Here is a 25,311-nt window from a genome sequence, read left to right on the forward strand (position 1 = left end):
TGTTTGTTTGTTTTTTTTTCTTCTTGAGAATGAATAGCTTGTTTCCATTGAGCAGTACAGTTCAATTTGTTACAGTACAGTATGAAATTATGTCTGTTTCCATTGTCAGAAGCTGTGAATGGTACCAATATAGCGAACCGTACCATACCACTTTTTTGGTACCTTTCCATTGGGGTACCTAGCACAGTAATTTAATACCTAAAGGGTGCAGGCAGAACGTTAATTAGTTGACAGAGAATTGTCACTTGCACACAGGCTTGTAGCCAGCAATGAGGTCACCAAGGTCCAGACCTCTGAAAATTTTTTATGTCCAAAAACAAAATTTGTTCTCTGAACCATTTATTTGCCTGTTAATGTCCTTTTTTTGAAAATGACGGTTGCCAAACACTGCCGTTGTGAACAAATCTTATGAGAGTTGTGAGTGAGGGCCTGGGTGCAGCCAGATGTTGCCAGATCCAGCTATTATAAGTGTTTTTGGACTTGTCTTTTCCACTTAATTTGACAGTTTAGAAAGTTAATTATGTGGGAAGTTGCAGATTAGGGTCAGTGATATCTTAAGATTTTAAATAATTTTAGTTTATTTTTCGTTTTTTATTTGTTTTTATAGCAATATCTGGCAACACTGCATCACCGGCACTTTAACTGACAGTAATCAACAAAGCCCATGGACAGATTATTACTGACAGGACAGCACATTCGGTAAGGCAAACTCCTCAAAAATATCATGATATTATCTGTCAGTAGTGTTGCTTTGTCAATGAAAATTATGACTAAATATCGTCATCAATGAACCTTTATCATGTGATGAAAACGAGACGCAATGTAAATGCTGGTCATGTGACGATGACTATAATTAAATGTATAATGCAATATCATGGACGAATAAAAACGAGACTAAATGTGGTTTACGAAATAAAAACTATGCTAAAATGTCTTCATTTTCATTGACCAAAATGAGATGTAACAGAATGTCTCGTTTAGTCGTTATTATTATTATTTTGCAGTATTTCTGTTTCCTGTGTCTCACTGCACAGACGCGACCGACGTCACTTCCTCAAGTCCCACTCGCGGCATTATTTAGAAGATAACAACAAACAAAGTTAAGCGGGATTTATACTTTCGCCTGGCTCCGCTGACTGCGAGCACACCTTCCCAAATGGACGAGGCTTTTATACTTGTCGCGTTCACCATTGTACATTATACTTGTCGCGTTCACCATTGTCGTTCTTTGAAACGACAGGGGAGTGACGAGGAGTAATTGTCCTCTAAAATCGTCGGGAATCACCGGTGAGAAGTCATTTGCCAGTATGGCCAGTACAAGTCTTGTGATGAATGAGTTGATGAATTAATAATTTCTTTATGTACAAACTTAAAACAGTCTTAAACTATTGGCTGTATTACGCATCAAACACAAGACAACTTTAAGCAAATAGTGTATAATTCTAATTCTATTTTATACAATAAAATTAAAACGTACTTCAAATAAGAAGCCTTGGACAAACTATGCAACAGTCAAAAAGCACCTGATGGAGTTTGAACTTCACATTAAACTGCTTCTTTTTCACACAAACGCCGACACAGACGTGCATGTTCGGCTAGAATCGCCCTGAACTTGTGCATGTTCGGATGTGGAGCTATGCGGAAAGTTACAAAAAATGTTGTGTACTCTTCCACGCGAATAGTTTGCACGCACTCAAAGCAAACTTCCAGCAACACCACGATGACATCATATTTTCCGCTCTCACCCAAGCGAAATTGCGGATGCGTCGAGTATAAATCAAACTTGACACAGAGAAAGGGACCGATGGCCAGCCAGCCGGGGTTCATCTTTGGGAGAAAAAGTAGCAGATTTTATTATTATTATTATTATTATTATTATTATTATTATTATTATTATTGTTTTTATTTATTTTATTTAAATTTATGCGTGTGTACTGTACTTCTAACATGTTTCATTGGTAAAATAAATGTTGTAAATTCAAATCAGAGAGTCTTCCGTTTCTGGAATGGATGTATTCTTGAGTCTATAAGGTAACAATAATATAATAAGATAACCTTGTTTGAAATGGGTTTGGCTAAAAGAAAATGTTGGTTTCATCTATACTTCTAGGTACTTGTACTATATTGACTGGGTTAAATAGAATTGCATTACTAAAAAGAGACTAAAATACCATTTTCATTGACTAAAACTAGACTAAATGTCATCAGTTTTCGTCGACTAAAACTAGACTAAAATGTCATCAGTTTTCGTCAACTAAAACTAGACTAAAATGTCATCAGTTTTCGTTGACTAAAACTAGACTAGACTAAAAAGAGTATGAACGTGACTAAAACTAATAAAAACTAAAATGACAGCTTCACAAAAAGACTAGACTAAGACTAAAATTAAAACAGGCCACCAAAAACAACTCTATCTGTCAGAAACATTATCAACTGTCAAAAAACAGTAGCATTCAACACCAGTATACAGATCTGTAGAACAAGTAGGTTGAAATGAAATAGCCTATGCTATGTCATTCAGTATAGTAGTTCAATCTTCACAAATAATGCTAAAAACTTTCATAAGAGCACTAGATATATACTAGATATACAGTATATCGCAAAGATTATTAATGAAAACTATAACAGTAAATTGTTGCATGATTATCCACCCCTAAACTATAGTAAAATATAAAAAAAAAAAGATGCAATATGGTATAATTTAACAGTGTTCATCCCTCCAAAACAGAGAAAAGATCTTTCACAAACATACGTCTCTTTTAAAGTTTCAGCATATATAATGAGTTGTACTCTATTTGTAGGGGTTATTATAGCATAATTCTTAACCCCAACCCAGAACTCACTAATTTTCAAACTCTTTGTTACAGTGGGAATGAAAACACAAAGGGAAATGAAGTGTGTTCTGTCCCGAATCGTACCGTACTGTACTGACCTGTACTGCTTGGTGGAAACGAGCTATAAGTTCATAAGTGAAGTTCATACTTACAGCTACTGTACAAGCTTGGAAATTCTACTTGTGATGTATTCTGCATACAATTGATTTTTTAGAAAGATTCCATAGTTTTTCTTTCCTCATTTTCTTTATTTTTTCCTGACTAACATGCACAGCATTTTCATGGTACTGAAAGAAAACCAAAAGATGCATTTTAGGTGTGGAACTGATGCATTTTCTATGCATTTAGCATTCTTTATCATTATTGACTCATAGAATGATGTGATGAAATGTAGTGGAAACTGGTCGTACAGTTGTCAGCTATTATACCAACTAAATGAGTTGGAGTATTTTGGAGAACTTTTACAGCTATGCTCCATCAACAGTACACAAAATGCATACAAGTTGAATTGTACAATTAACATTAAAAAAATTTTGTAGTAGCTATTATGATGATTGAGGCAAAAAAGAAAAAAAAAATCCATTGTTCCCACTCATAATTGCAAGTTCATGTTGGCACTCTAGTGTTCTAGTGCTCTCAACTCATAAATATGATCATTCCTAGATGACCTGAAAGCAACATTGTCTGCTGAAGCCACAACATTTGTTTGCATTGGGCAAAGAATCTGTATCTGTTTGTATAAGCCCAAGATCGGTGAAACATTATACATATTATGAATCTCTCTCACCATTACTGTGGGCTTTCAGCCCCATCCGAAACATGGAGCAGATCTCTCAGCTCAGATGACATCCTCATCACCAACCTGCTGCAAGAAATTTGATTCTATCGCTGCCTGAAAGGCATCTCTCACTTTCTCCTGGGTTCTCTCACTTTCCTTGCACTCTATCACTCGCTCTCACACTCTTCTCGCTCTCTGGCTTCTTCCCGCTGTCGTTTGCAGCTCCCTCTCTTGCGTGTTCTCTCCTCCTCGTGACTCGAAGGCTGCTCACTCCTCTGCAGAGGCAGCCAGCCCTCCTGATTTGCTCAGTGCTGTGGAGCGATTTGCATAGGGCTGGCCCACATCTGAGCAGCTCCCGCCTCCTCTCCCACATCCATCCCATCGTCTCCGCTTAGTTTCACCTGAGTCGAGCTTCCCCCATCCATCCCCCCTCACTCCTTTCTCTCTCCTCTCTGCCAGCTTCTGTCTCTATCCTCTCTGCTGAAGAGTCTCTGTTCTGCCTCTGTTTCTTGCTTAGTGAGTGTTGGAAGGGGGGCTCAGATCTCAGTAAAGACTTTTGCTTCATTAGCTGTGTGAGCGAACGCAGCATTGGAGAGAGTCAGTGAGCGCCTCTTTGCCTCAGTTGGGGAGAAGAAGGGCAGCACCAATCGGAGTGTGGTCACGAGACAGATGCTCCAAAGCAGTGGCGCAGGTTGCCGGTCACCACCCGTTGACTCCCTGCCTCACTCTTTCTCCTGAAGAGGTGAGCTGGGTCAACCTGGGATACATGGCACTCTGATTCTCCATCTCAGAAGAGCAGCTGATAAATAACATCTGCTGGAACTGAGGAATAACTATATTTGTGAACTCTCTCAGGACTCTTTGCCAGCTGAAATAGAGTCTTGTCCTAGGATTTTGCTTTGGATTTTCGTCAAAGAGAGTGCTTGCATTCCCTGCCATGGGATCTTAATGGACATCAGGTCCTGCTCACCTGTTTCTCTTTCCATTCCACCTGCTGAAAGCTGTCTACTCTTGCAGCGAGGGGGGCGATAACCATGCGCCCCCACTTTGAGACCCGATACTCCCTGTGGCTTGTCCACATGCTACCCCTGGCAATAGGGTGCATGTTTGGCACAGCATGGGGCTCGAACCCTGATAACACTGTCGTCCTCTCATCCTCCACATTATCACATTCTGAGACCCAGCACCACCATCACCCGGCAGGAGCCCGACATCACCCACCTCCCGTTGCCATCTACCGCTCCCCCGCCCCCCTGCGAGGTGGCCATGGTGAGTTTCTGCCTTCGTCCACCTGCTTTGAAGTGTTTCAGATATATGACAGAGCTCTCAGAAACAGATATATGACAGAGGTCTCACAGCCCTGAACAATTAACTTTACTGGCTGATCAGCTTACTTGGGAGAGAACTTCAAGATTTTTATATTTGCATATTGTGTGTAAGTGTGAATGTGTTGAAGAGCCAGTGTGTCCAGGTGTTTGTATGTGCATGAATTTATAATTGAACTGCAAATGAAGCTGGTTATTAAGCTTGCCTCCATTTATGTAGTTCAGAGTTTTGCCCCCTCTCCCATCGGCAGTGCTACAGCAGATGGGGGTGACAGGAGGAGAGAGTGTGGGCATCACTAATCTGATTCTGTCAGGTCGTCACCACTCACACACACTCACACATTCCAGACCTAATGAGATTCTACCCCTCTGTCCCTGTCCTTCTTCCTCCATCTGTGTGTGTGTGGATTCTGACTTCCTTCACCCACATGGACACAACATCATCTCTGCATAATTTTATGTGTTTTGGGGAAGTGTTTCCAACTAGCCTTGATCTGGGTGTCTTGGTGTGTTTTTTTTTTTTTTTTTTTTTTTTTGGACACCAGGGGTGCCTTATTTGTTTTAGAACTTTTTAAACATGTCCTTTCACATTTTGACTTAATGAGCCACCCGCATTCATTACGATGCCCTGGTGGCCACACTTCTTTAAAATCATCAGAGCACTCTGTGACAGTCTGTAAGAAATCCTTGTAGATGCGTCTTATGTCAGGATGCAACTGGATATTCGGTCATGTGCAGATATGGTTTAAGTGTAATTAGGGAAGCACACATGGCATATCATTGGGTTAACATTGCAAACTGAAATAATAATAATAATGATAATAATAATAAACTTTATATAATATAATAAACTAAATGATAATAATAATAATAAACTTTGCACTGGTTTCATTTATCATGAGTCATTTGCTTCACATTTGTTGACTTGTGTACTTACAAGTAACTCTGCATATTAATCAGGGATACAGTAAATTATTTAAAGATTCAATTATTAAATGTATGAAAATGAGAAATTCAAATTTAATTTGAAAAAAGTATATAAAATAAAAAATAACTGTGACATGCAAAACTATAAACCTTGGTCTGAGCAAGGAAAGTCTTTGTGTATGTGTGTTTAAAGAATGGGGGCTTAGACTGCTCAGCTGTGTTAGAGTTAACTGGATTTCAGTGAAGCAACAGTGATTGGGATTGAGAAAAGGAAACGGATCTTTCTCTTTCACTTCCCTGTTTGAAGACCTCCTCTGTCCTCTGGGATGGGATGCTGAGCTCTGCCAGGGATGAAAATGAAAAAGACACTGTCAGGAGACAGACCCACTACACATAAACACACACACACACACAAAGAAAGAGAGAGTCACTGGTCGTTCTGTCGCTGCCTTTTGAAAGATACAAATTAAATTGTACAGCTTATATTATGTGGACAGTGCAAAAAATAATAATAAATATAAAAAATATTGTGGTTTTGTCTTTGTGTTTTTAGTAAAGAAATGTGAACATCCCTGAAAAAATAGATTCATTAGCTAAGCAATGAAATTACATCAGATGCAATCTATTCTTTTTAAGTATAAATCTAATATAATTTAGTAAGCTTTTTTGATGTTGATGCATTTTGTGTTGAAACCGAAAGTTTACCTGGGGCATATAAAAAATAATTGTACTTTTTGTGATTGTTCTTTATCCAACAGACTTTAGTTACATCTGCTACAGTACATGATTTGGAATTTGCTAGTCACAGGTAGTTGTTATTGGGAGGTGGGGGATACAATCTGATTTCTAGAGAGCATTTGATTACACACACACACACACACACACACACACACACACACACACAAAGAAAGTAATCTTGTTTCCCAGAAGACAAAGAACATGGAATGTTTATACCTGCTAAATGTACATTTTGTCTTTTAAAAGAACACTACCAAGAGGGATTCAAAGAAATGGACTATAAGCCTTTTCTTTTCTTTTCTTTTCTTTTCTGTTCTTTTCTTTTCTTTTCTTTTTACTTTATGGTAAAATGCTAAATTTTAAGTAAATTTCAATAGATTGTCTCAATTTTCACAGGCATAATGTTAGCCATTGTTATTATATATATATATATATATATATATATATATATATATATATATATATATATATATATATATATATATATATATATATATATATATATATATAAGCGAGTCCAGCTAGTATAATCCATTCTTTTTTCACATTTTTAAATTTCTAACTTTTTTACTTTCAGGAATATTATCCATAATACCTTGTAATTATGTGTCTTTGTATGACCAAAAAAATATGCCATAAACATTAAAAGAGACAGAGCATACACACTCAAACACACACACACACACACACACACACACACACACACACACACACACACACACACACACACACATTTCTATGTCCTCCATTTTGGCCTTAGACAGCAAATCAATGGCTGCCTTTGTTTTTGCTGCTTAATTATAGAGGTTATTTTATTTATTTATTTTTTTTCGGTCTTTTTTTTTTTTTTTTTTTGCTGTCGTCCTCGCTCTCTGATTGTCTTTATCTCAGCAAAGACAGACCTGAACACAGCTGCCCATCTGCATGATGAGAATGCAGTTAATGAAGAAACACAAGTCAAATAAGGGCTGCCATTTTCTGTCTCTCCCTCTTTCTCTCTGCCTATCATTCAGAACACTACTATTTGGTAATTCTTGTTTTTTGCATCTTGGAAAACAACTGTCAGATAGAGGTTTGGCAGTAACTCAATTCCCTGGACATCAGAGTCATCGCTAACTAATTGCCATTACAATCCTGTGTAATTATGCTCATGGAGCTGAAAAGAGAATAGTCAAAAACGTCTCATAATTATCTGAAAAGTGTTGTTTATTCATTAGAACACACCCCTGCTGATCACTGCCCCATCCATGATGCAAATTCTGTTTTGGATGTTCAAAAATCCCTTACACCCTGCAGAAATACGTCCTGCTTCTTACACTATCCATGCAGCTGATCAAATGCCTTCACATCGGGCGCTTTTATGGAGAACTATTTTAAGCTCAACAAAGAAACAGAGAACTTGATCAGACTAGAGAGCTTTCAAAATGTTCTTCTCCTTCAGCTGTGATCTTGTCAGGAGCTCATGAGCTTTATTCAAGCTAACACTCTACATTTTCATTGCATCAGTTCGGATAGCAAATTTGTTACACTGCCTAGATCTTACTGAGTACTGTGATATCAAAAACATTGCACATGAAAATGTGATGTTTATATAGTATTGCATGACATGCAATATGCAAATCACGCACCAAGTGCATCTGAAAAAAATGAGAGAAAAGATATCATGTTGTTTTAAGTAGCACCTACGGGACTTTATGTAATCATTTAAACCTTGCCCATACCTGGGTAAGACCATGGATTGCTGCAGGGTGTGACTTATTGTCCCCTGAGATTATCAGAGGGTTAAAGTGAAAGGAAACTTCAAGAGCAGCAAGAAAGCAGTTCCGATCGCAGTGTGTGTAAATCTTGTAACACAAATCCATCTACTTCAAGAGACACAAGATGACTGCTTGCGCCTTCATGAATGGAGGTGTGTGTAGTCTCACATTGCCAGACTTTTGAACATCGGTCTGTTCCAAAGAGTCTGTTCCACATCTTGACTGCAAATTATTCTGGCCAAGAACCACCCACTTAAACAGGAAGATCTGAATGACATATACAACAAGGTTGTAAAGACAACACAACAAAAATGAGTAGAAAGTTGTTTTTCGACACATTTTCTGTCTGTCAAAAAATAAATTAATAAATCAATTCAATATCATTTCTCTATTTTGAGCCAGTTTAACAGTCACACATTTTACAGCCATGAATTTGCATTTACTGGCACAATTATGCAGTAATTGAAGATAATGTTTGATCAGGGTATTGATACTAGAAACTGGGCAGTGTTTCTGTTGACAAAATCTGCAACATTTGCTTTGAGGAATTGGCAAGAGGAAGGTGGACATCAGTTATTGTTGAATTCAGTTGTCTGAAAACTGTTTGATATATACAGAATGTACTGCATTTACTGAGAAACATGACCCACAAAAAAAAAAAAAACATTTTGACCAAGACAAGTAGGCTATCATTCACCATACAACTTAGCAGACTTTGGTAGGCAAACATTATTTGAATAACCCATATGGGACAAGTATGCTAGCCTCTTATTTAACAATCACAAACCAAAATAAGTGCAAATTGATTTTTAGTGCAGGTTTAAAGGTACGCTGATAGTTGAGAAGCTGCTTGAATTTTGGCCTATAGACCAGTAGTTTCAGTCTGCTGTTTTAAAGTAGTCTAATGGCAGATTTAGTGAGAAGTGCTTCCTTTGAACCTTGTAAATTACTTATAAAATCCAGTGCATCTGGACTTCCACAAATTGTGTAGAAACCAGCCAGTTAGATTGGAACTGATCATTTAAGACATTGCATGCCATTTTTCCATGCATCTGGCAATCTGTGAACAGTCTCATAAACTCGAAGTGTGATCTGATCTTTTCAGTATAATCACAGTGATGTACCGCAATAAGTTGATGGTGCTAATTTGGTTTCTAGGTCTTTCAGTGCAATCAATGCATTACTTTGTCTTTTGTTACTGTTCATTATGACAACTTGTGATATTTTGTTACTTAATGGCTGTTTTTTTTTTTTTTTTTTTTTTTTTTTTTTTTTTACTTTATGATGTTTGAGTTATTGTAGACACCATTACTACATTAATGATTGTAACTTAAGTGCAACACCTTTAAAATCAGAGTGTGAAGTTTCGCTTCTGGGCTTGTTTTTCTCTGCTCAGGTGGCTGCTATCTATAGAGTAAAAGATTGATTTAGTTCCTTGATGGCTGCCAATGGAAAAACAATATGGTTGTCAGTGTGTGGCTAATTAGCTAGGGTACGCTAGGTGAGTGTGGCATTGTGACCATTCTCTGCTCATTAGCTGCCCTGATCGTTAGCTGGTCATTAGAACAAAGCAGCTCCTCATCAGTTTTTTTTTTTTTTTTTTTTTTTTTTTTTTTTTTAAAGCTGTATTTAAGGTTTACTACTCTGGCTGATTAAATTTGCATGCCTTTATTGTGTTTTCTTGTTCAACATTAGTGTTTTTGTTAAGAAGCCGGGTTCACGTGTGAATTCATTATTGTTTTCAAGTGATGTCACTTTATCATGTTCCTTAGGAAGTATTTCCTACCATCCTACTGTTGGTAATTCTCTTATCTCTACTTGAGGCCTAGCCAAAAAGGCTAAACAGGGTTGCTAAAATGTAGTGTGAAGATATTGAGGTGGGATTTGGTGGGGTCCCACGGGAGACATAAGACGGCTATCTAAGAGGGGTGCAAAGCTGCTGTAAAAATAATAATAATCATGTTGCAACCTCAGAAAGTAACAGTTTCTTAACCAGTAAGCCACTTTTTGGTTTGTAGCCAGGTTTGTGCAAAGCTGTGTAAGTATCATGTCTGTTGGACTTGAAGTTATGTCTTGAATCATGCTATTTTCTACATTGCATAAACAAGTGATGAATAAAACAGTAAACATAACTGAATATTTCAACTCCTGTATAGAGTTTAAACAACCAAAATCTGATTATATGGAGGAGGATTTTAATTTTATAAGAGTTTGTTTAATCCTGATAACTAGACAATATGGAATTTGATTAAATGGCTGCATGTTGAGAACCTGCAAGGGTGGATCATAACAAGCTTTTCAGATGCTTTCAACATAAGTGATATGGTTAAATCAAACCATTCCCAGTCTTTGTGAAAAGAAACCCTCTGAGTCCTGCCAAGTACTGTCAGAGTTGCAGTAACTTCCCCAATTAATACATGTCATAGAAGCATTCCTTGTAATTATAGGTTGTCATTGTGATTGTGGTCTAAATTTATAGCCAGTGGTGGGGTGAACTAGCTGGACTGAGGGAATAGTGCCCAGTGTGCATTATTTGCCTTTCACAAGTGTTCAAGGAAGAACAGTAAAGAAGGTTAAAGGCCATAGATGAAGATCCCTATTGAGATTGCTCCTCTCTTGACCTTTGCCTATCCCCTTTAGTGTAACTCTACAACGGAGGCTAAATTATTATGAGTATTATTTAGTTATTATGCCGTCCGCGGTTGGAACAAGCTTCCAGAAGTTCCTTGATTTTTTATTATTATTATTATTAGTAGTAGTAGTAGTAGTAGTAGTAGTATTTTACGTAAAGCACTTTGAATTATCATTGTGTATTAAATGTGCTATATAAATAAACCTGCCTTGCCTAAAAGATGTCCTCTAATTATTCCTCTGCGCTCCATTTGTGTCACCCAGCTCTCTCCTGAAATCCTGACCTTATCCATTGCAGACTTGATTTTCTTCCCTGGATGTCTTCTGTTCAGAAACACTGAAATGTAGCTAATGGTTAGTGTGGTACCAAACAAACAACAGAAAAAGAAGAACCCAAAATCAAAGTCAGTTTCATGGGTTGTTAGACAGTTGAATTATTTATTCCACTGAGGTAGAATGAAATATGAAAATTTGTACTACAACTACAACCTGAACAACCAAGTCTTCTGCAACCTTCAAAAAACTCTTTCATGAACACCATCAATCCTGATTCACTTTCTTCTTTGCTCTTGCTTGTACTTTCCTAGCAGTTTTGGAACTTTGTGTTGCTGAATGTCTCATGTCGAAGATGAATCGCTTTAGCTGTATTCTTCATTTGTAAGTCAGTTTGAACAAAACATCTGCTATGTGAATACATGCGAATGCATAAAGTAGCAGATCTCACTAGCTAGCTGGTTTAGGAGTTTTGATGCTAACAGTGTTTGTGCTTTGCAATGTCTTGTTCTCTTTTATGAGTCTCCTCTGTCCATCCACCTTTCTTCTGTTCTGTTGAAGAAAATCTCTGTCATGATGAATAATTCTGAGACGTTCTTTGAGAAGAATGTGATAGCAATAGCATGACAGTCACGCCAGGGAAGCTGGAGGTTCAAGTCATTGTGGAGGTCAGTTTGGGTAGAGTCTGTCTCCTCAATGAGCTCAGCCCAGTGAAGAGGAAATGATTCCAGAGATGGTTCTGGGGTAGGATGTGAGTCACACACTCAAACCGCTGTCTTGTCCGTTTAGCGCTGTGAGCTGGATAATATTATTGGTGACTGACCTCCTCACTAACCACCCCCATCCTAGTCATCTATGTCTTCATCTTTCTTTCTTCATCTCTTTGTATCATACAATAGTAATGGCACACATCTGTGTTTTTATTGTTGCTGCAAATCACCTGGTAACCTCCTTGAGCTGACACATACAAACAATTCACACAAATGACTGAATATCCATTAAACAAAGCCGCACTGGCTCACATTACGACAGTGTACAGCAGGGTTGAATAAAAATTCAGAATTTTAATTTGTGAGTGTGAATTTAAATTGAATTGGCTACAAACATTGAAGGACGTTGAACTGGAATTTGAATTGAAATTACCAGAACAGAACAATTTACTAAATTGCTTTTGCACGCACATGTTCTGCATGCATCCGATTTGTGTCTGATTTTTGCATGAGATTTGAATAGTTCTGGTTAAATAAAAATGCACATCACTCTCTGACAGTAGTAGCGCTTATAGAAAAGCAGAACTTCATGTTTCTGACACCAGTTTGAGAAGACAAGAAGTCTTGTCTTTTCAGATTTTGTTATTAGCTATAGTGTTTATTTAACAACACCAAATACAAGAGTACAGTGACAAGAGATTCGATTATGGATTCTTCCTCTGCTATTCACTGTTAGTTAACAAAATAGACTATTTGTGAGTGCCACCAAGTAATAGTTTTATGTTACAATGGTGGATCTGGGCATGTGACCAAAAACACACTCATTTACTATATTTCATTGCAGTGTGATGGAAAAGGGATTAGAGCACCCATCTGTAATTGCATTAACAGGCAATCATTCAAATTAAAATATTTATTGTGCCGATTTGCATACTGAACATTCACCTTAGTCTGAGCAGGCCTTTAATGTTAAATATTTACTAATATATGTGTAGAAATAAATATTTACTCAGATTATTGAAGGCAGGGTCTGATAAAGTTATGACAGTACATTTTGCCCCATTTGATGTGATGCTCTTGGATGTTTCAGTTGCCCAAATGATTACTACACCTCTAAATAAATGCTGCCAAAAGACTGTTCATTGTGAAGTGCAAACCTGTCATTAGTGGCTACTGAATTTGAAAAGCTTCATACAGGTTCATTACAAGGCATATATGTGCAATTTATTGTGTCTTAAAGGCATGAACGCTGAGTAATCTGGCCTCAGACTGTGAAGGAATTAGTGTTAGGACATTCAGAAGACATGGCGTCACTCCCTGCAATTTCCATATCACCAAACACTGTGTAGGAGGGATGATGGCTCTGTGCACCCACACAAATCCATGATGATATTTAAATCCAATATTTTGCACACACTTGCATAAACACAATCGGGATCCTTACTGGAACAGAAGATGCTTTGGCGTATGACAGCCTTTCGAGTTTAAGGGATGCTCTTGTCTTGCATCTCTTGCGCATCGGTGCGTAGCAAAGTGTCTCTGAGTTCTTCAGTACTCTAACAGCTGTAAAGGGACACAAAAGAGTCTTTACTTGACTGCTGAGCAAAAGATATTGCAAATTCTCTGAAAATGAATGGCGAGACTTAGAAGTAAAAAATTTTAAGACCCAATGTTAGACTACAGAGCTCTCGGAGGAAAATGAAGCATTCAAGGCCTGATCGATGGGCTGGATCAATGATGAGAAGCAAGATCATAGATTATTCAGTGGCTTATTGATCTGCCAGTGGTGAGGAGATCACATTCAGACTCACATGAACACAGGTGCACTCACACATACTCTTGTGTAATGGCAGCAATAGCACAGCAGCAGATACAAACACGTGCAAAGTTTTGTAAAAAAGCCGACCTGTTGTAACTGCTGCCATTAATGTAGCATAGAGTAAAATGTTCTGGAAAGGTATATTGGCTATTAACCTGGTTTCGGTGATGAATGATCTTAAATATTGTGCTTTGACTCCAAAGTGACTTTTCCAGTTGTTAACTATTCACTGGATAAGAAATATGATTTAGTTATTTATTTATTTATTTACTTACTTATGTACGTACTTACTTACTTATTTATTTATTTATTTATTAACTCAAAATGTATACTAGGGGTGTGCAATAATATCGTAATTGTTGTTTAGCGATATGCAAGCTGACATTATCAAGATATGATATGATATGATATGATATGATATGATATGATATGATATGATATGATATGATATGATATGATATGATATGATATGATATGATATGATATGGTTAATTTATATCACACAAGTAACCAAGCTGTTATATATTTGCACAAGGATGATCATTTAACAAACAAGAAGTTAATATCGAGTGTGCTTTTTTTCTGTTTCTGGCAAAGAAAATAGTTCCAAATACAGCTGAAGCAGATACAGCGTATCATATCAACACTGCAGTGTTTCATCCCTAAATGATTCCGTTTTTGAATTAATCATTTGAGTCAATTATTCAATGATCAGTCCATAAAATAGTCACTTGCTTCATTTCTAAATGAATCTGCCATTCTAAACATATCGTTTGAATGCATGATTCAATGAATCACTGGTTAGCATAGCTATAAAAAATGTATGTATTCATTATAAAAAAGGCCCATTAGTTTTAAGATTTTAATTCACATGACTTTTCCAGGTTTACAAATATAATCGATGTGCATTGTGCTTTGCAGACTAATATGTAAGAACTGGGCTGAAAGAATCCTGTCACACTCTGAACATTACTGAGAAGCATGACATATAGTACACTGCAATGGCCATTATGCTCACAACAAATCCTACAATGCTTGTGCATCTTAAGTATACACTTATTTTTAAGGGTGAGGAGAGGTTTATTTGTCACTTACCAGCATTACTTGTTACTTGAAAAAATGAATCTGATGCACCAAGTTACACCATGTGGGTGTGTGTGTGTTCATCCTCTGCAGTGATGAAAGGAATTTGGATGGGTTGTCTGTGAGTAAATGCGATGCAGTCTGCTTCTGTTTGTCCCACTCTAACAGCCAACGGCCACTGTCTCTCACAACAGAAGGCTCTCTGTACGTCTTTATGGCTTCAAGCACAAATCGGATGCATGCAGAACATGTGCGTGCAAATATGCACAAGCAGACGCTCATGTATTGTATGTGCGCACTCCTATACTCAAACCCACATGCACACACAAACACACACACACAGCTAATAGGAAGAGTGATGCATTGCCCCTGACAGATCATTCCACGCTGTACCAGAATAGCTCCAAACATCTCTGAGCATCTATTGCAATGTTTTCCCAACACGTGCTTTGAATATCATGTCGAAAAGCACTCTGTCGCTCTCACACGACTGAGAAGAGGATTTGTATTGGACGAGTGCCTCTTTATGCTCGTTGAATCCACATTTGATTCTGAAATCATTCTGCCATGCTAATAGCCACTCAAAACAGGGAGGGTATATTCTGACATGGTTGTATTTCAGTGAAAACCTCCTCAGCTCAATGCAGTCAAGCTTTCTATTACATGTGTTGTGTAAAAATTCTTGCGCAATGAACAGAAACCTGAAAGCATCGACACCAAAGTTGTAGTAGTAGATTAAAACTCGGCAGCTAATTTGCTAACGCCACAGGTCTGTCATTGTGGATTATAGTGTTGTTGTAAAAGACTGTGGTTGCATGTGATTTCCAGATGGCCTGTCATGCTGATGCTATGCATTTCATTGAAATGCAGGGGGCGCGAGAACGTGAGGGGAAGGGACAGCAAAAGGGGAGACAGTACGTTCGGAACACATGGACCTATCAGAGCTTGGCGCTTGGCTCACGCAAACCCTGCTAGCAAAACGGGATGGGGGGAGGGGGCATTGCATCGTGCCTAAACACCTACTATGATCTCATCTTTGATGTGATGATTTTCAGCAGGGCAGAAGGCGAACAAGACTGCCTGTCATCCACCACACAACTCAAAGAAAGCCTGCAAAAAATCCTATGTATTCTCTTCTGGGTCTTTATGAACTCAAGGTTTTGGGTGAAATTGAGGGTTAGATCATACATAGCTTCTTACTGTATCTACTCAATTAATAACCTGGTGGTGGGGAGACACCTTGATCCAGAGGTGGTTCATTTCAAAATTTCAGCTGCAAAATGTCTGGCAGTGAGGAACTATGTTCACAGTCTCCTCTGATATATGTGGTTGTAGTAGACTTATACTGAGGTGTTTGAAGTGGTTAAAGTTCAGGGTTGGTAACTGGAAGGTTGCTAGGTTTTTTCTTCAAATAAACAAGAAATCACTTATCTCCAAGTAGCTTCAGAGGGTTGTGCCTGCAATAAGTTCATGGCACCTTTCTATGACAAGATCACATGAAAGTCAACAGAACACAAATGTGGTCTACCCTGGTTGTCACAGTAGACTGATAAGAATAATTAAAGAACGTATAAAAAGACATGTTGGTCAATCAGAAGCCTAAAAACGTTTCCAGTAGGTGGAGATAACAACACATGCTCTGACATCACAAGCCAAAATCTCGCTGTCTACATGATAAAATTTTGCTGTCTACATGATAACACTGCAACCGGAGTTTTCAAAGATCTTCACCCTGTCAGGAGTTTTCAAAAATATTCTGTTTCAGTGACCTGGTGCTGCGTTTGCGCGTGGATGAATGACCAAACCACACAGAAAAAGCTGCGGTTTTAAAATACCCACATTCATGTGGACAGAGCCTTAAACTGGTTTTACATACATTTAAAAATATATGTTTATATGCACCAGACATAAACTGTTAGATTAAAATGTTTTTTTTTTTTTTTTTTTTTGTCATGTTCTTTGTGTCAGGTCAGGTAAACTCTGATGAAGGAGAAAGTGTCCAAACACAAAAGTTGATTAAATTATAGCAAAAGTACAGAAAATTAGAAGAAGAAGAAAAGCACAAAAGAGAGAGAGAGAGAGAGAGAGAGAGAGAGAGAGAGAGAGAGAGAGAGAGAAACAAATTAAAAGTTCACAAACAAAGAAAGAGCACTAGGAACAGATACATAATCATGGCACTTTGCAGCAACAATACAGTATAATCATATTATAACTATATTCTAATAAAATATAATAAAATGTTTTCTAAAATGAAAAACAAAGCAACAAGAAATGTAACTGCTTAAATGCAACTTCTTGACAGCTATGTTTAAGAAAATGTTTTGGAAAGCAACACTGTATCTCATGCATCAAAGGTAATCACAACTTCAAAAAAAAGCCTGACGGGGCAAATGCCATTTAATTCATTTGTTCGAGAACTCTATTGCACTGACCAAGGAGGAACACTAAGTTACTTTAGTGTTTACAGGCACAAAACAAATTCATTTCCAGTCAGCTTATTAACACTGCACAATTTAGTCAGCTTATTAACACTGACACACAATATAAATCCAACACGATTGTAATCCTCTCTCAGTCTAACTTCTTCATTGTGGAAAAATTAGTGGTGTGGCTGTAGAATTCATCCATTAATTTATGAATTACATGATTACTCTCCATTATCCTACCACAACATTATGTTTCTCACAAAACTAGTGGTCACATCCAAAATGATGTTCCCTCTGTGCCTTGCAGGAAGCATGTACATGCTAATGGCAAAAATACCCATCATAAACCTTCTGTTTTTGGTGAGTGCTGTTAATGGAGTTTATGCATGTGGAACAGTGAAACATGTTTCCATTGTCATACAGTAGATGAGGTCAGAAAGCTAATTAGTATTTGTATCTTGTTTTTATATATATATATATATATATATATATATAAGATATATATATATATATATATATATATATATATATATATATATATATATATATATATAAGCATTCTAAGTTTTCCGTATTCTGCTCTGAAGCACTTGTTAAATTGATTTTTTTTCTATTACTATGTCCTTGTGGAAAGCTGTGCCTCTTGTCTCTCTTCTTCAGTTTCTCATTCACTCGCTTTTGGGTTCTGGAGAGCAGGGACACACAGAGGGCATAAAACAATGTCCTCTTCTTAGTTATCCTGCTCCACACCCCATAGGAAGGATCTTTCACGGCTCAAGACGCCACACTGTCTCCCCCAATGACATCGTCGCTCTCTCACAATGCTGTCTGCCAACCCAGAAACTCTAACCTTCAAGATTCAGACAGGCCAGGGCAGCCCACAGGTTAATATGTCCTCACTGTAGACAAGTCATTTCCTCATAAAGCAATCCTTTTAAATTCTGAAGGGACATTATAGCTTCCAGTACAGAATGTATGGAGTGTGCATGACAACTCATGAACCTTAACGTGATGTAGCAGGACATGTTCCTGGATCAATGTCTATGCTTATAAACCTTGAATATAAAACAAATTTAGAGTTAAGAAACTATTAAGGTTTGGCCATTTTTTAGCACAAATAAGCAGAGTTGATCCAGAAACATAGACCAAAGACCATTGCATATACTGTTTGAAGTTAACTGCTGTATGAACAGTGTGGTTTAGAATGTGTTAGAGAGGGCTGAAGAAGAGAGGTAGTGATCTGTCTTCATTCTGTAGACAGCACCAGGGACTCGCAGCATGTGATTAGAACTAATGAGTTCTAATGTAACGGTATTCCTTAATCAGAGGGTTATTGGATGGTGCATTGGTGTGCAAGAGAGGTAACCAGTCAAGCAAGAATTTTCACACATGCTCTCACTCATGACTCTTGGAGAGATTTATAAAAAAAAAAAAAAAAGAATCATGAAAATGGTGGCTTCTCTCTGTCCCGTCAGAACTGTGTTTTCATGTTTTTTGTTGTGTGAGTCGCAGTGTTTTTGTACGTCTTCATCGCGTCTGCCTGTCTTTAGGTGCGCATACAGTCGTGAGTTAAACTCCGCACACCCGGAAGAGCTGCGGGACCTCAGTCTGCTCCGGAGGCCTAAACCATCACCGACCCCCACTACTGCATCTCGCCCACAGCGGAGGCGCCACAAGCGGCGTGAGAGGAAGCAGAAGAGGGGTAAGTGCGGAGGTATCCGGGCTAGGCTAACGGCTAACCCACACAAGCCAGCTATCCCCACCATCATACTGGCTAACATACGCTCTTTGGACAATAAACTGGACTACATCCGATTACTATGTTCAACTCAGAGGACTGTAAGAGACTGTTGTGTTTTTGTGTTCACGGAAACATGGCTTAGCAACAGCTTTCCAGACGGCTGACCAGCTGATCAGCTGACGTGCTATCAAGCGGACAGAACTCTCGTCGTGGGAGGTAAAATCAGTGGCGGTGGGCTTTGTGTTTACATCAATGACGCGTGGTGCCGCGATGCTGTTGTGGTGTGCAAACACTGCTCACCCCAGTATAGTTTTTGATTATTAAGTGCCATCCGTTCTATCTACAGAGGAAATATACAGCCATACTGCTCGTTGCTGTATACATTCCTCCGAACAACATCAACAGCAACAGGAACGATGCACTAAATGAACTGTACCAGCACATCAGTAAACAGCAGACAGCCCACCCTGATGCTTTTCTCATCATAACTGGGTATTTCAATCATGCAGACTTAAAGAGTGTGTTTCCAAAAATACACCAACACATTAACTTTCCAACACGAGGTAAAAACATTTTAGACTTTGTTTATACCAAACAGAGAGGAGCTTACAAAGCCCTCCCCCTCCCCCACCTTGGTGCCTCAGACCACATCACTGTCATGCTAATGCCTGCATACAGACCACTCGTTAAAGTCGCCAAACCAGTTCACAAACAAATTCAAGTGTGGCCAGAAGGGTCAGAGGCTCTTCAAGACTGTTTTGACACAACTGACTGGAATATGTTTAAGCAGGCTGCCACATACAATAACACCACAGACCTCCAAGAGTACTCAGAGACTGTCACTGCCTACATCACCAAGTGTATTGATGATGTAACAGTCACAACGACCATCACTATCTGGGCCAACCAGAAGCTGTGGATGACAGTGGAGGTCTACAGACTCCTGAAGACGCGGAACGCTGCCTTCAGAGCTGGAGATGATGGGTGCCTGAGGACAGCTAGGGCCAACCTATCCCGCGGCATCAGACAGGCTAAGAGATAGTAGACAGCAGAGACACTCGGAGAATGTGGCAGGGTATACAGGTCATTACGGACTACAAGCCCCCACCGTGGACATGTGACAGCAACATCTCCCTGCTGAATGAGCTGAACGCCTTCTTCGCTCGCTTTGAGGAACAAAACAGCACCACTGCACAGACGACTCCACCTCCTCCCGGTGACCAGGTAATGATGCTGACCGCAGACAGTGTAAGGAGATCCTTCAGCAGGATCAATGCACGCAAAGCTCCGGGCCCTGACAATATCCCTGGGCGTGTACTGAGAGACTGTTCAGTGGAACTCACTGATGTCTTCACAGACATTTTCAACATCTTGCTTAGTCAGGCTGTTGTTCCCACATGCTTCAAATCTACCACCATCATTCCAGTCCTGAAGAAGCCGTCTCCATCCTGCTTCAATGACTACCCTCCTGTTGCACTTACTCTCATCCTCATGAAGTGCTTTGAACGGCTAGTCATGCACCATATCAAGTCTGCCCTCCCCCCTCCCTGGACCCCTTCCAGTTTGCATATCGGTCCAACCACTCGTCTGATGACGCCATCACAACTGCCCTCCACTCAGCACTCACACATATAGACAAAAAGGACTCATACGTCAGAATGCTGTTCAAAGACTTCAGTTCAGCATTCTACACAATCATACCTCAACAGCCCATTTACAAACTGGTCCAGCTGGGACTCAACACTTCGCTGTGCAACTGGCTGTTGGACTTTCTGACTGGAAGACCTCAGGCAGTACGGGTCGGTAGCAATACATCCAGCACCATCACACTGAACACTGGGGCCCCCCAAGGATGTGTGCTGAGGCCCCTCCTCTTCACTCTGCTCCTGGACGATCAACACCGCAGCACTGGCCAAGAAAGCACAGCAGCATCTCTACTTCCTCCGCAAACTGAGAAGAGCTAGAGCCCAGGCCCCCATCATGTGCACCTTCTACAGAGGCACCATCGAGAGCATCCTGACTAGCTGCATCATTGTGTGGTATGGTGCCTGCAATGCGTCCTGCCGGAAGACTCTTCAACGCATAGTGAGAGCAGCTGAGAAGATCATCGGTGTCTATCTCCCCTCCCTCCAGGAGATTTACGGAACCCATCTCACTCACAAAGCCCTCTGCATTGCAGGAGATCCCACACACCCGTCACACAGCTTCTTCAGTCTGCTGCCATCAGGGATGAGACTGCGGAGTCTCCAGGCCAGGACCAGCAGACTGAAGGACAGCTTCATTCATCAGGCTGTCAGGAAGCTGAACCAGCTCCTGAACTTGCCACCCCCCCAGGTCCCACATCCCCAAGTCCTTCTGCTCCCTCCCTCCCACTAACATATGATGACTTGCACCAGTCACTTTGTGCAGCATTGGTCTGCACACTACCTCATTCAGCATAGAACTGACATCATTCTACTACCTCTTCAGTCAGTTTAAATAAAATAACTGCTCTCTGAGACTGTCATATTGAATAAGGGTTGTTTTTTTTGTTTTGTTTTTTTTTGCACTACAATCTTTTTATCTGCACTGTTTGTTCACCTCACCGGTTTGCACTCTATCTGCCATGTGCCTTGCGCTGCTTTATTTAAATTTTAATTTATTTTTATTATTTTTTTACATGCCCTTATTTGTATAGTTGTATTTAAGATTTTAGATTTGATCTGTATCTATCTGTATTTTTAGGCTCTACTGTTAGTGTTATCAGTGTGCACCATCGGTCTGAGAGTAACGCAATTTCAATTCTCTGTATGTATGTACTGTACATGTTTAAAAATTGACAATAAAGCAGACTTGACTTGACTTGACTATCTTTCATCCATTTGGTTCGGTATTTGTGTCCACTTTCCTTCCTTCCATCCTTCCTTCCTCATTTCTGAAGTTGAATCAATAGCAATTGCTACAATTTACTCAAACTTTACTCAAAATGTACTTTCTCCCAATTCTCTGAAAAAAAATGTATTGAAAATCAGTAACTTTTGGCTAGATAATGGTAGCTATATGAACTGCCACAAGGGTAGCTGTGATTTCTGTAAATCAGTCACGTGGGCATAGTTATCATCTGGTAATATAAATGGTTCCAAAAAGCCATCTGATATGATGGTCTGTCATTTGTTCCTTTTCTTTCACCGTCTACCCTTGTTCTCAACCCAACAGTTACTCTCTGGTGACACTAGTGAGCCTGCAGGACGTTGTAGGACATTAGAGGAGAATACTAAGTACTGACTGCTAAAGGCTGTTCTTTGATCTTTGGGGAATGGCATCTTAAAGGTGACCATGCCAATGAGGGAATAGGCCCAAGGACACATATGGCATATTGGACCCTTGTCCAGCAGGTCCAATATAACTGTTGCCGGGCCTGAAGGGCACTTGGGAAATACACCAGAGAGAGAGAGAGAGAGTGAAAGAAAAATAGAGAACCTTCATCATGAAATGCTCTTGATCTTATCTTAACAAGAACTAGGAGATATGTGAAAATATGAACCATTTTCTTTATCCATCTCATCAACTTTTTTGCAGCTTTTGTTGAGCTGGATGATGACATCACTGAATTCAATGATGAATTGCCTTTAACAGAAAATTGAGTGTTTACTATTGTCATTTTTCATTATTGACACACATTTTTTCTATTTAATACTGTAAAGTGCTTTGACACAATCTGTATTGTTAAAAGCGCTATATAAATGAATGTGACTTGACTTGCAGCCTTCACTGTCAAAATCAGCAAAATGTTAATTATTTCCACACTAAATAATTTCACTTGCAGTCTGTATTTCAGTCACTGTTGTTGGCTCGTGTTGTTGTATCTTTTGCTGTCTTCTCACCTCTCAGCTTTTTATTAATTATTCAGTTTTTTTCTGAAATGTTGGAATCCAGTAGTATTTAAATCGGCAAAAAAGTTTGTCATTGAACCATGAGCATCATCAGTCATCTTTTTAAATCATGTTTTGGAGTAGCTTATGAGCTCTGTAACTTAAAAGCATGTACATGCTTATGCTAATTAAGGAACTTTCTATACTTTCTATAATTCAATTTACATTTAAATATGCTTTGGCCAAAGTCACAGTTAAACTTTATTAATTGTAACTGGAGTATTTACTCTAAAATTAACAGGATCAGATTTCTGTAATTTGTTTAAAGACTTTTTTTTTTAAATGTAAAATTGCAAAAACGTTTTATGTGAGGGATAGGTTTAGGGGTAGGGTTATGGTAAGGGGGTAGAAAATACAGTTTGTACAGTAAAAAATCATTATGTCTGTGGAATGTCCCCATAATGATATGAATACCTGTGTGTGTGTGTGTGTGTGTGTGTGTGTGTGTGTGTGTGTGTGTGTGTGTGTGTGTGTGTGTGTGTGTGTGTGTGTGTGTGTGTGTGTGTGTGTGTGTCAGTGTACGAGTGTTATTTATTTAATGGATTTTCTCCTCGTGGGTTGGAAAGTGTTGTCAAATGTCTTTCATCAGATAGAATTAACTTCTTCAAATGGAGGTAAATTGCACCCTAGGGAGGTTTGAGATGGTGTTTGAGACGGACAGACAGACAGGCAGAGAGAGAGAGAGAGAGAGAGAAAGAGAGAAAGTACTTCTCAAAAGTTTAGAAGCATTATGATTATTAAATGTTGTTCATGAAGTCTCTTACCAAGGCAGCATTTATTTGATCAAAAATATAATTAAAAAAAAGTAAAATTGTGAAATATTACTTCAATTTACAATAACCATTTTCTATTTAAATATATTTTAAAATAATGCATTTAAAGTAATGCATTTATGTGATACAAAGCTGAATTTTCAGCATCATTACTCAAGTTTTTAGTGTCACATGCTGATTTGTTGCTCAGTTGTTACTGGTGCTCAGTCATTAATAATGGCTGTTTTTTATGCTTAATATTTTGTGGAAACTTTTTCAAAACAAAATAACAAAAAAAAATTTAAGATAGTTTAAAATCATAAGAAATAGAATCTTTTGTAACATTAAACTATTTTTTACTTTCACTTTTGATCAATTTAATGCATATTTGCTAAATAAAAGCATGGCTTTCTATTAAACACTCTCTCACACACACACACACACACACACACCAAAAGTTTGAATGGTTGTATATCATGGCTACTGCTGTTTAAAACATTAATAATAAGAAGAAATGTTTCTTGAGCAGCAAATCACCGTATTACAATCAGGATCATGTATGAATGAATGATGCATTTATATTTATGTTTACATATATATGTAACACTGAAGACTGTGATGCTATGAAGAGTAATGTGGTGATGTTTTAAATTGTAATACTATTTCACAAAATTTGTGTTTTTAATGTATTTTTGAGCCCATAAATGCAGCTTTGATGAGTATAAGATATTCAAGCTTAATCTAAACACATACGTATTATGATTCCCTGACTATGGCTACAGCATCCCAAACAGTTTTGAAAATGAATGATTGAATGCTTTTGCTGGATATTTTCATAATGTTGTGACTAAAACTTCCTCTCAGCTAGTTTTTGGTCATTTGCAAAAAGACTGTAAAATTTTTAATAACTGAGAGAAACTTAAAAGCGTGGACCCAATGGCACCCTAACCCTCCCTCAAGAGTGTACTCCAAGACAGCTTTTTAGCAAACTGCCATGCATTCTGTCCTCTAGTACACGGTTGAATGACACATTCCTAAATAAAGCCTAATTTGTGTACACAGTTTGAGCCCGTCCTCTTGAGTGCACTGCCACTCAGAGCTCCATCCAGAATCCAGATTCCTGATTAAAGCACTGTAGTCCAGATAAACTAGCAGTAATGCTAATCCCCAGCCACATTTTGTCAATCAAGTGGCCAACCTGTAAACTTAACGATTTATTGATTTTTTTTTTAAATTTTTTTTTTTTTCAAGAAGCCAAAATTATCCTTTTATAAAATGCCATCAAAAGAAACATGTTTGATGCTGTCCAGAGAGTTTTAGAGCAATCACTTAAAGAAAGAGGAAGAAGAGGTTTTTGTTAGGTTTCGGGCTGTTTTCTTTTTGTCCCTGAGGAGACTAAATGCAATGTCAAATCTAATGTAGCGTAACATATTTTGTAGGTAAGAATGGAGTTTGACAAGCACAAAGTAGGAATGAATTAAAGTAGGAGCTCTGTCTATTCTATTGTATCGCATGGCTCTAGTAATTGTTTTTATTATCAAAGTCTTGTCAGTTTGCCACCTGTAAAATTCACAGTTTAATTAATTTGCACCTTCAGAACTCATCC

General features: G+C 38.5%; 1 protein-coding gene across 29 annotated transcripts in view; it reads left to right on the plus strand.

Moving 5' to 3' along the window:
- LOC109102711 (neurexin-3b) overlaps positions 1-25,311 on the plus strand; it is a 332,713-nt gene that overhangs the window by 205,900 nt on the left and 101,502 nt on the right. For 3 of the 29 annotated variants that reach the window (XM_042746647.1, XM_042746649.1, XM_042746648.1), the window contains exon 1: positions 3,855-4,881. The exons of the other annotated variants lie outside the window; for them this stretch is intronic. In XM_042746647.1, coding sequence (XP_042602581.1) covers positions 4,647-4,881 — 235 coding nt within the window. In that variant the 5' untranslated portion in view covers positions 3,855-4,646. Of the gene's footprint in view, positions 1-3,854; positions 4,882-25,311 lie in introns of those variants that run through there. 29 annotated transcript variants of the gene reach the window in all.

The sequence above is a fragment of the Cyprinus carpio genome, chromosome B20, assembly GCF_018340385.1.
Source record: "Cyprinus carpio isolate SPL01 chromosome B20, ASM1834038v1, whole genome shotgun sequence".
In the NCBI taxonomy this organism is placed as follows: Eukaryota; Metazoa; Chordata; class Actinopteri; order Cypriniformes; family Cyprinidae; genus Cyprinus; species Cyprinus carpio.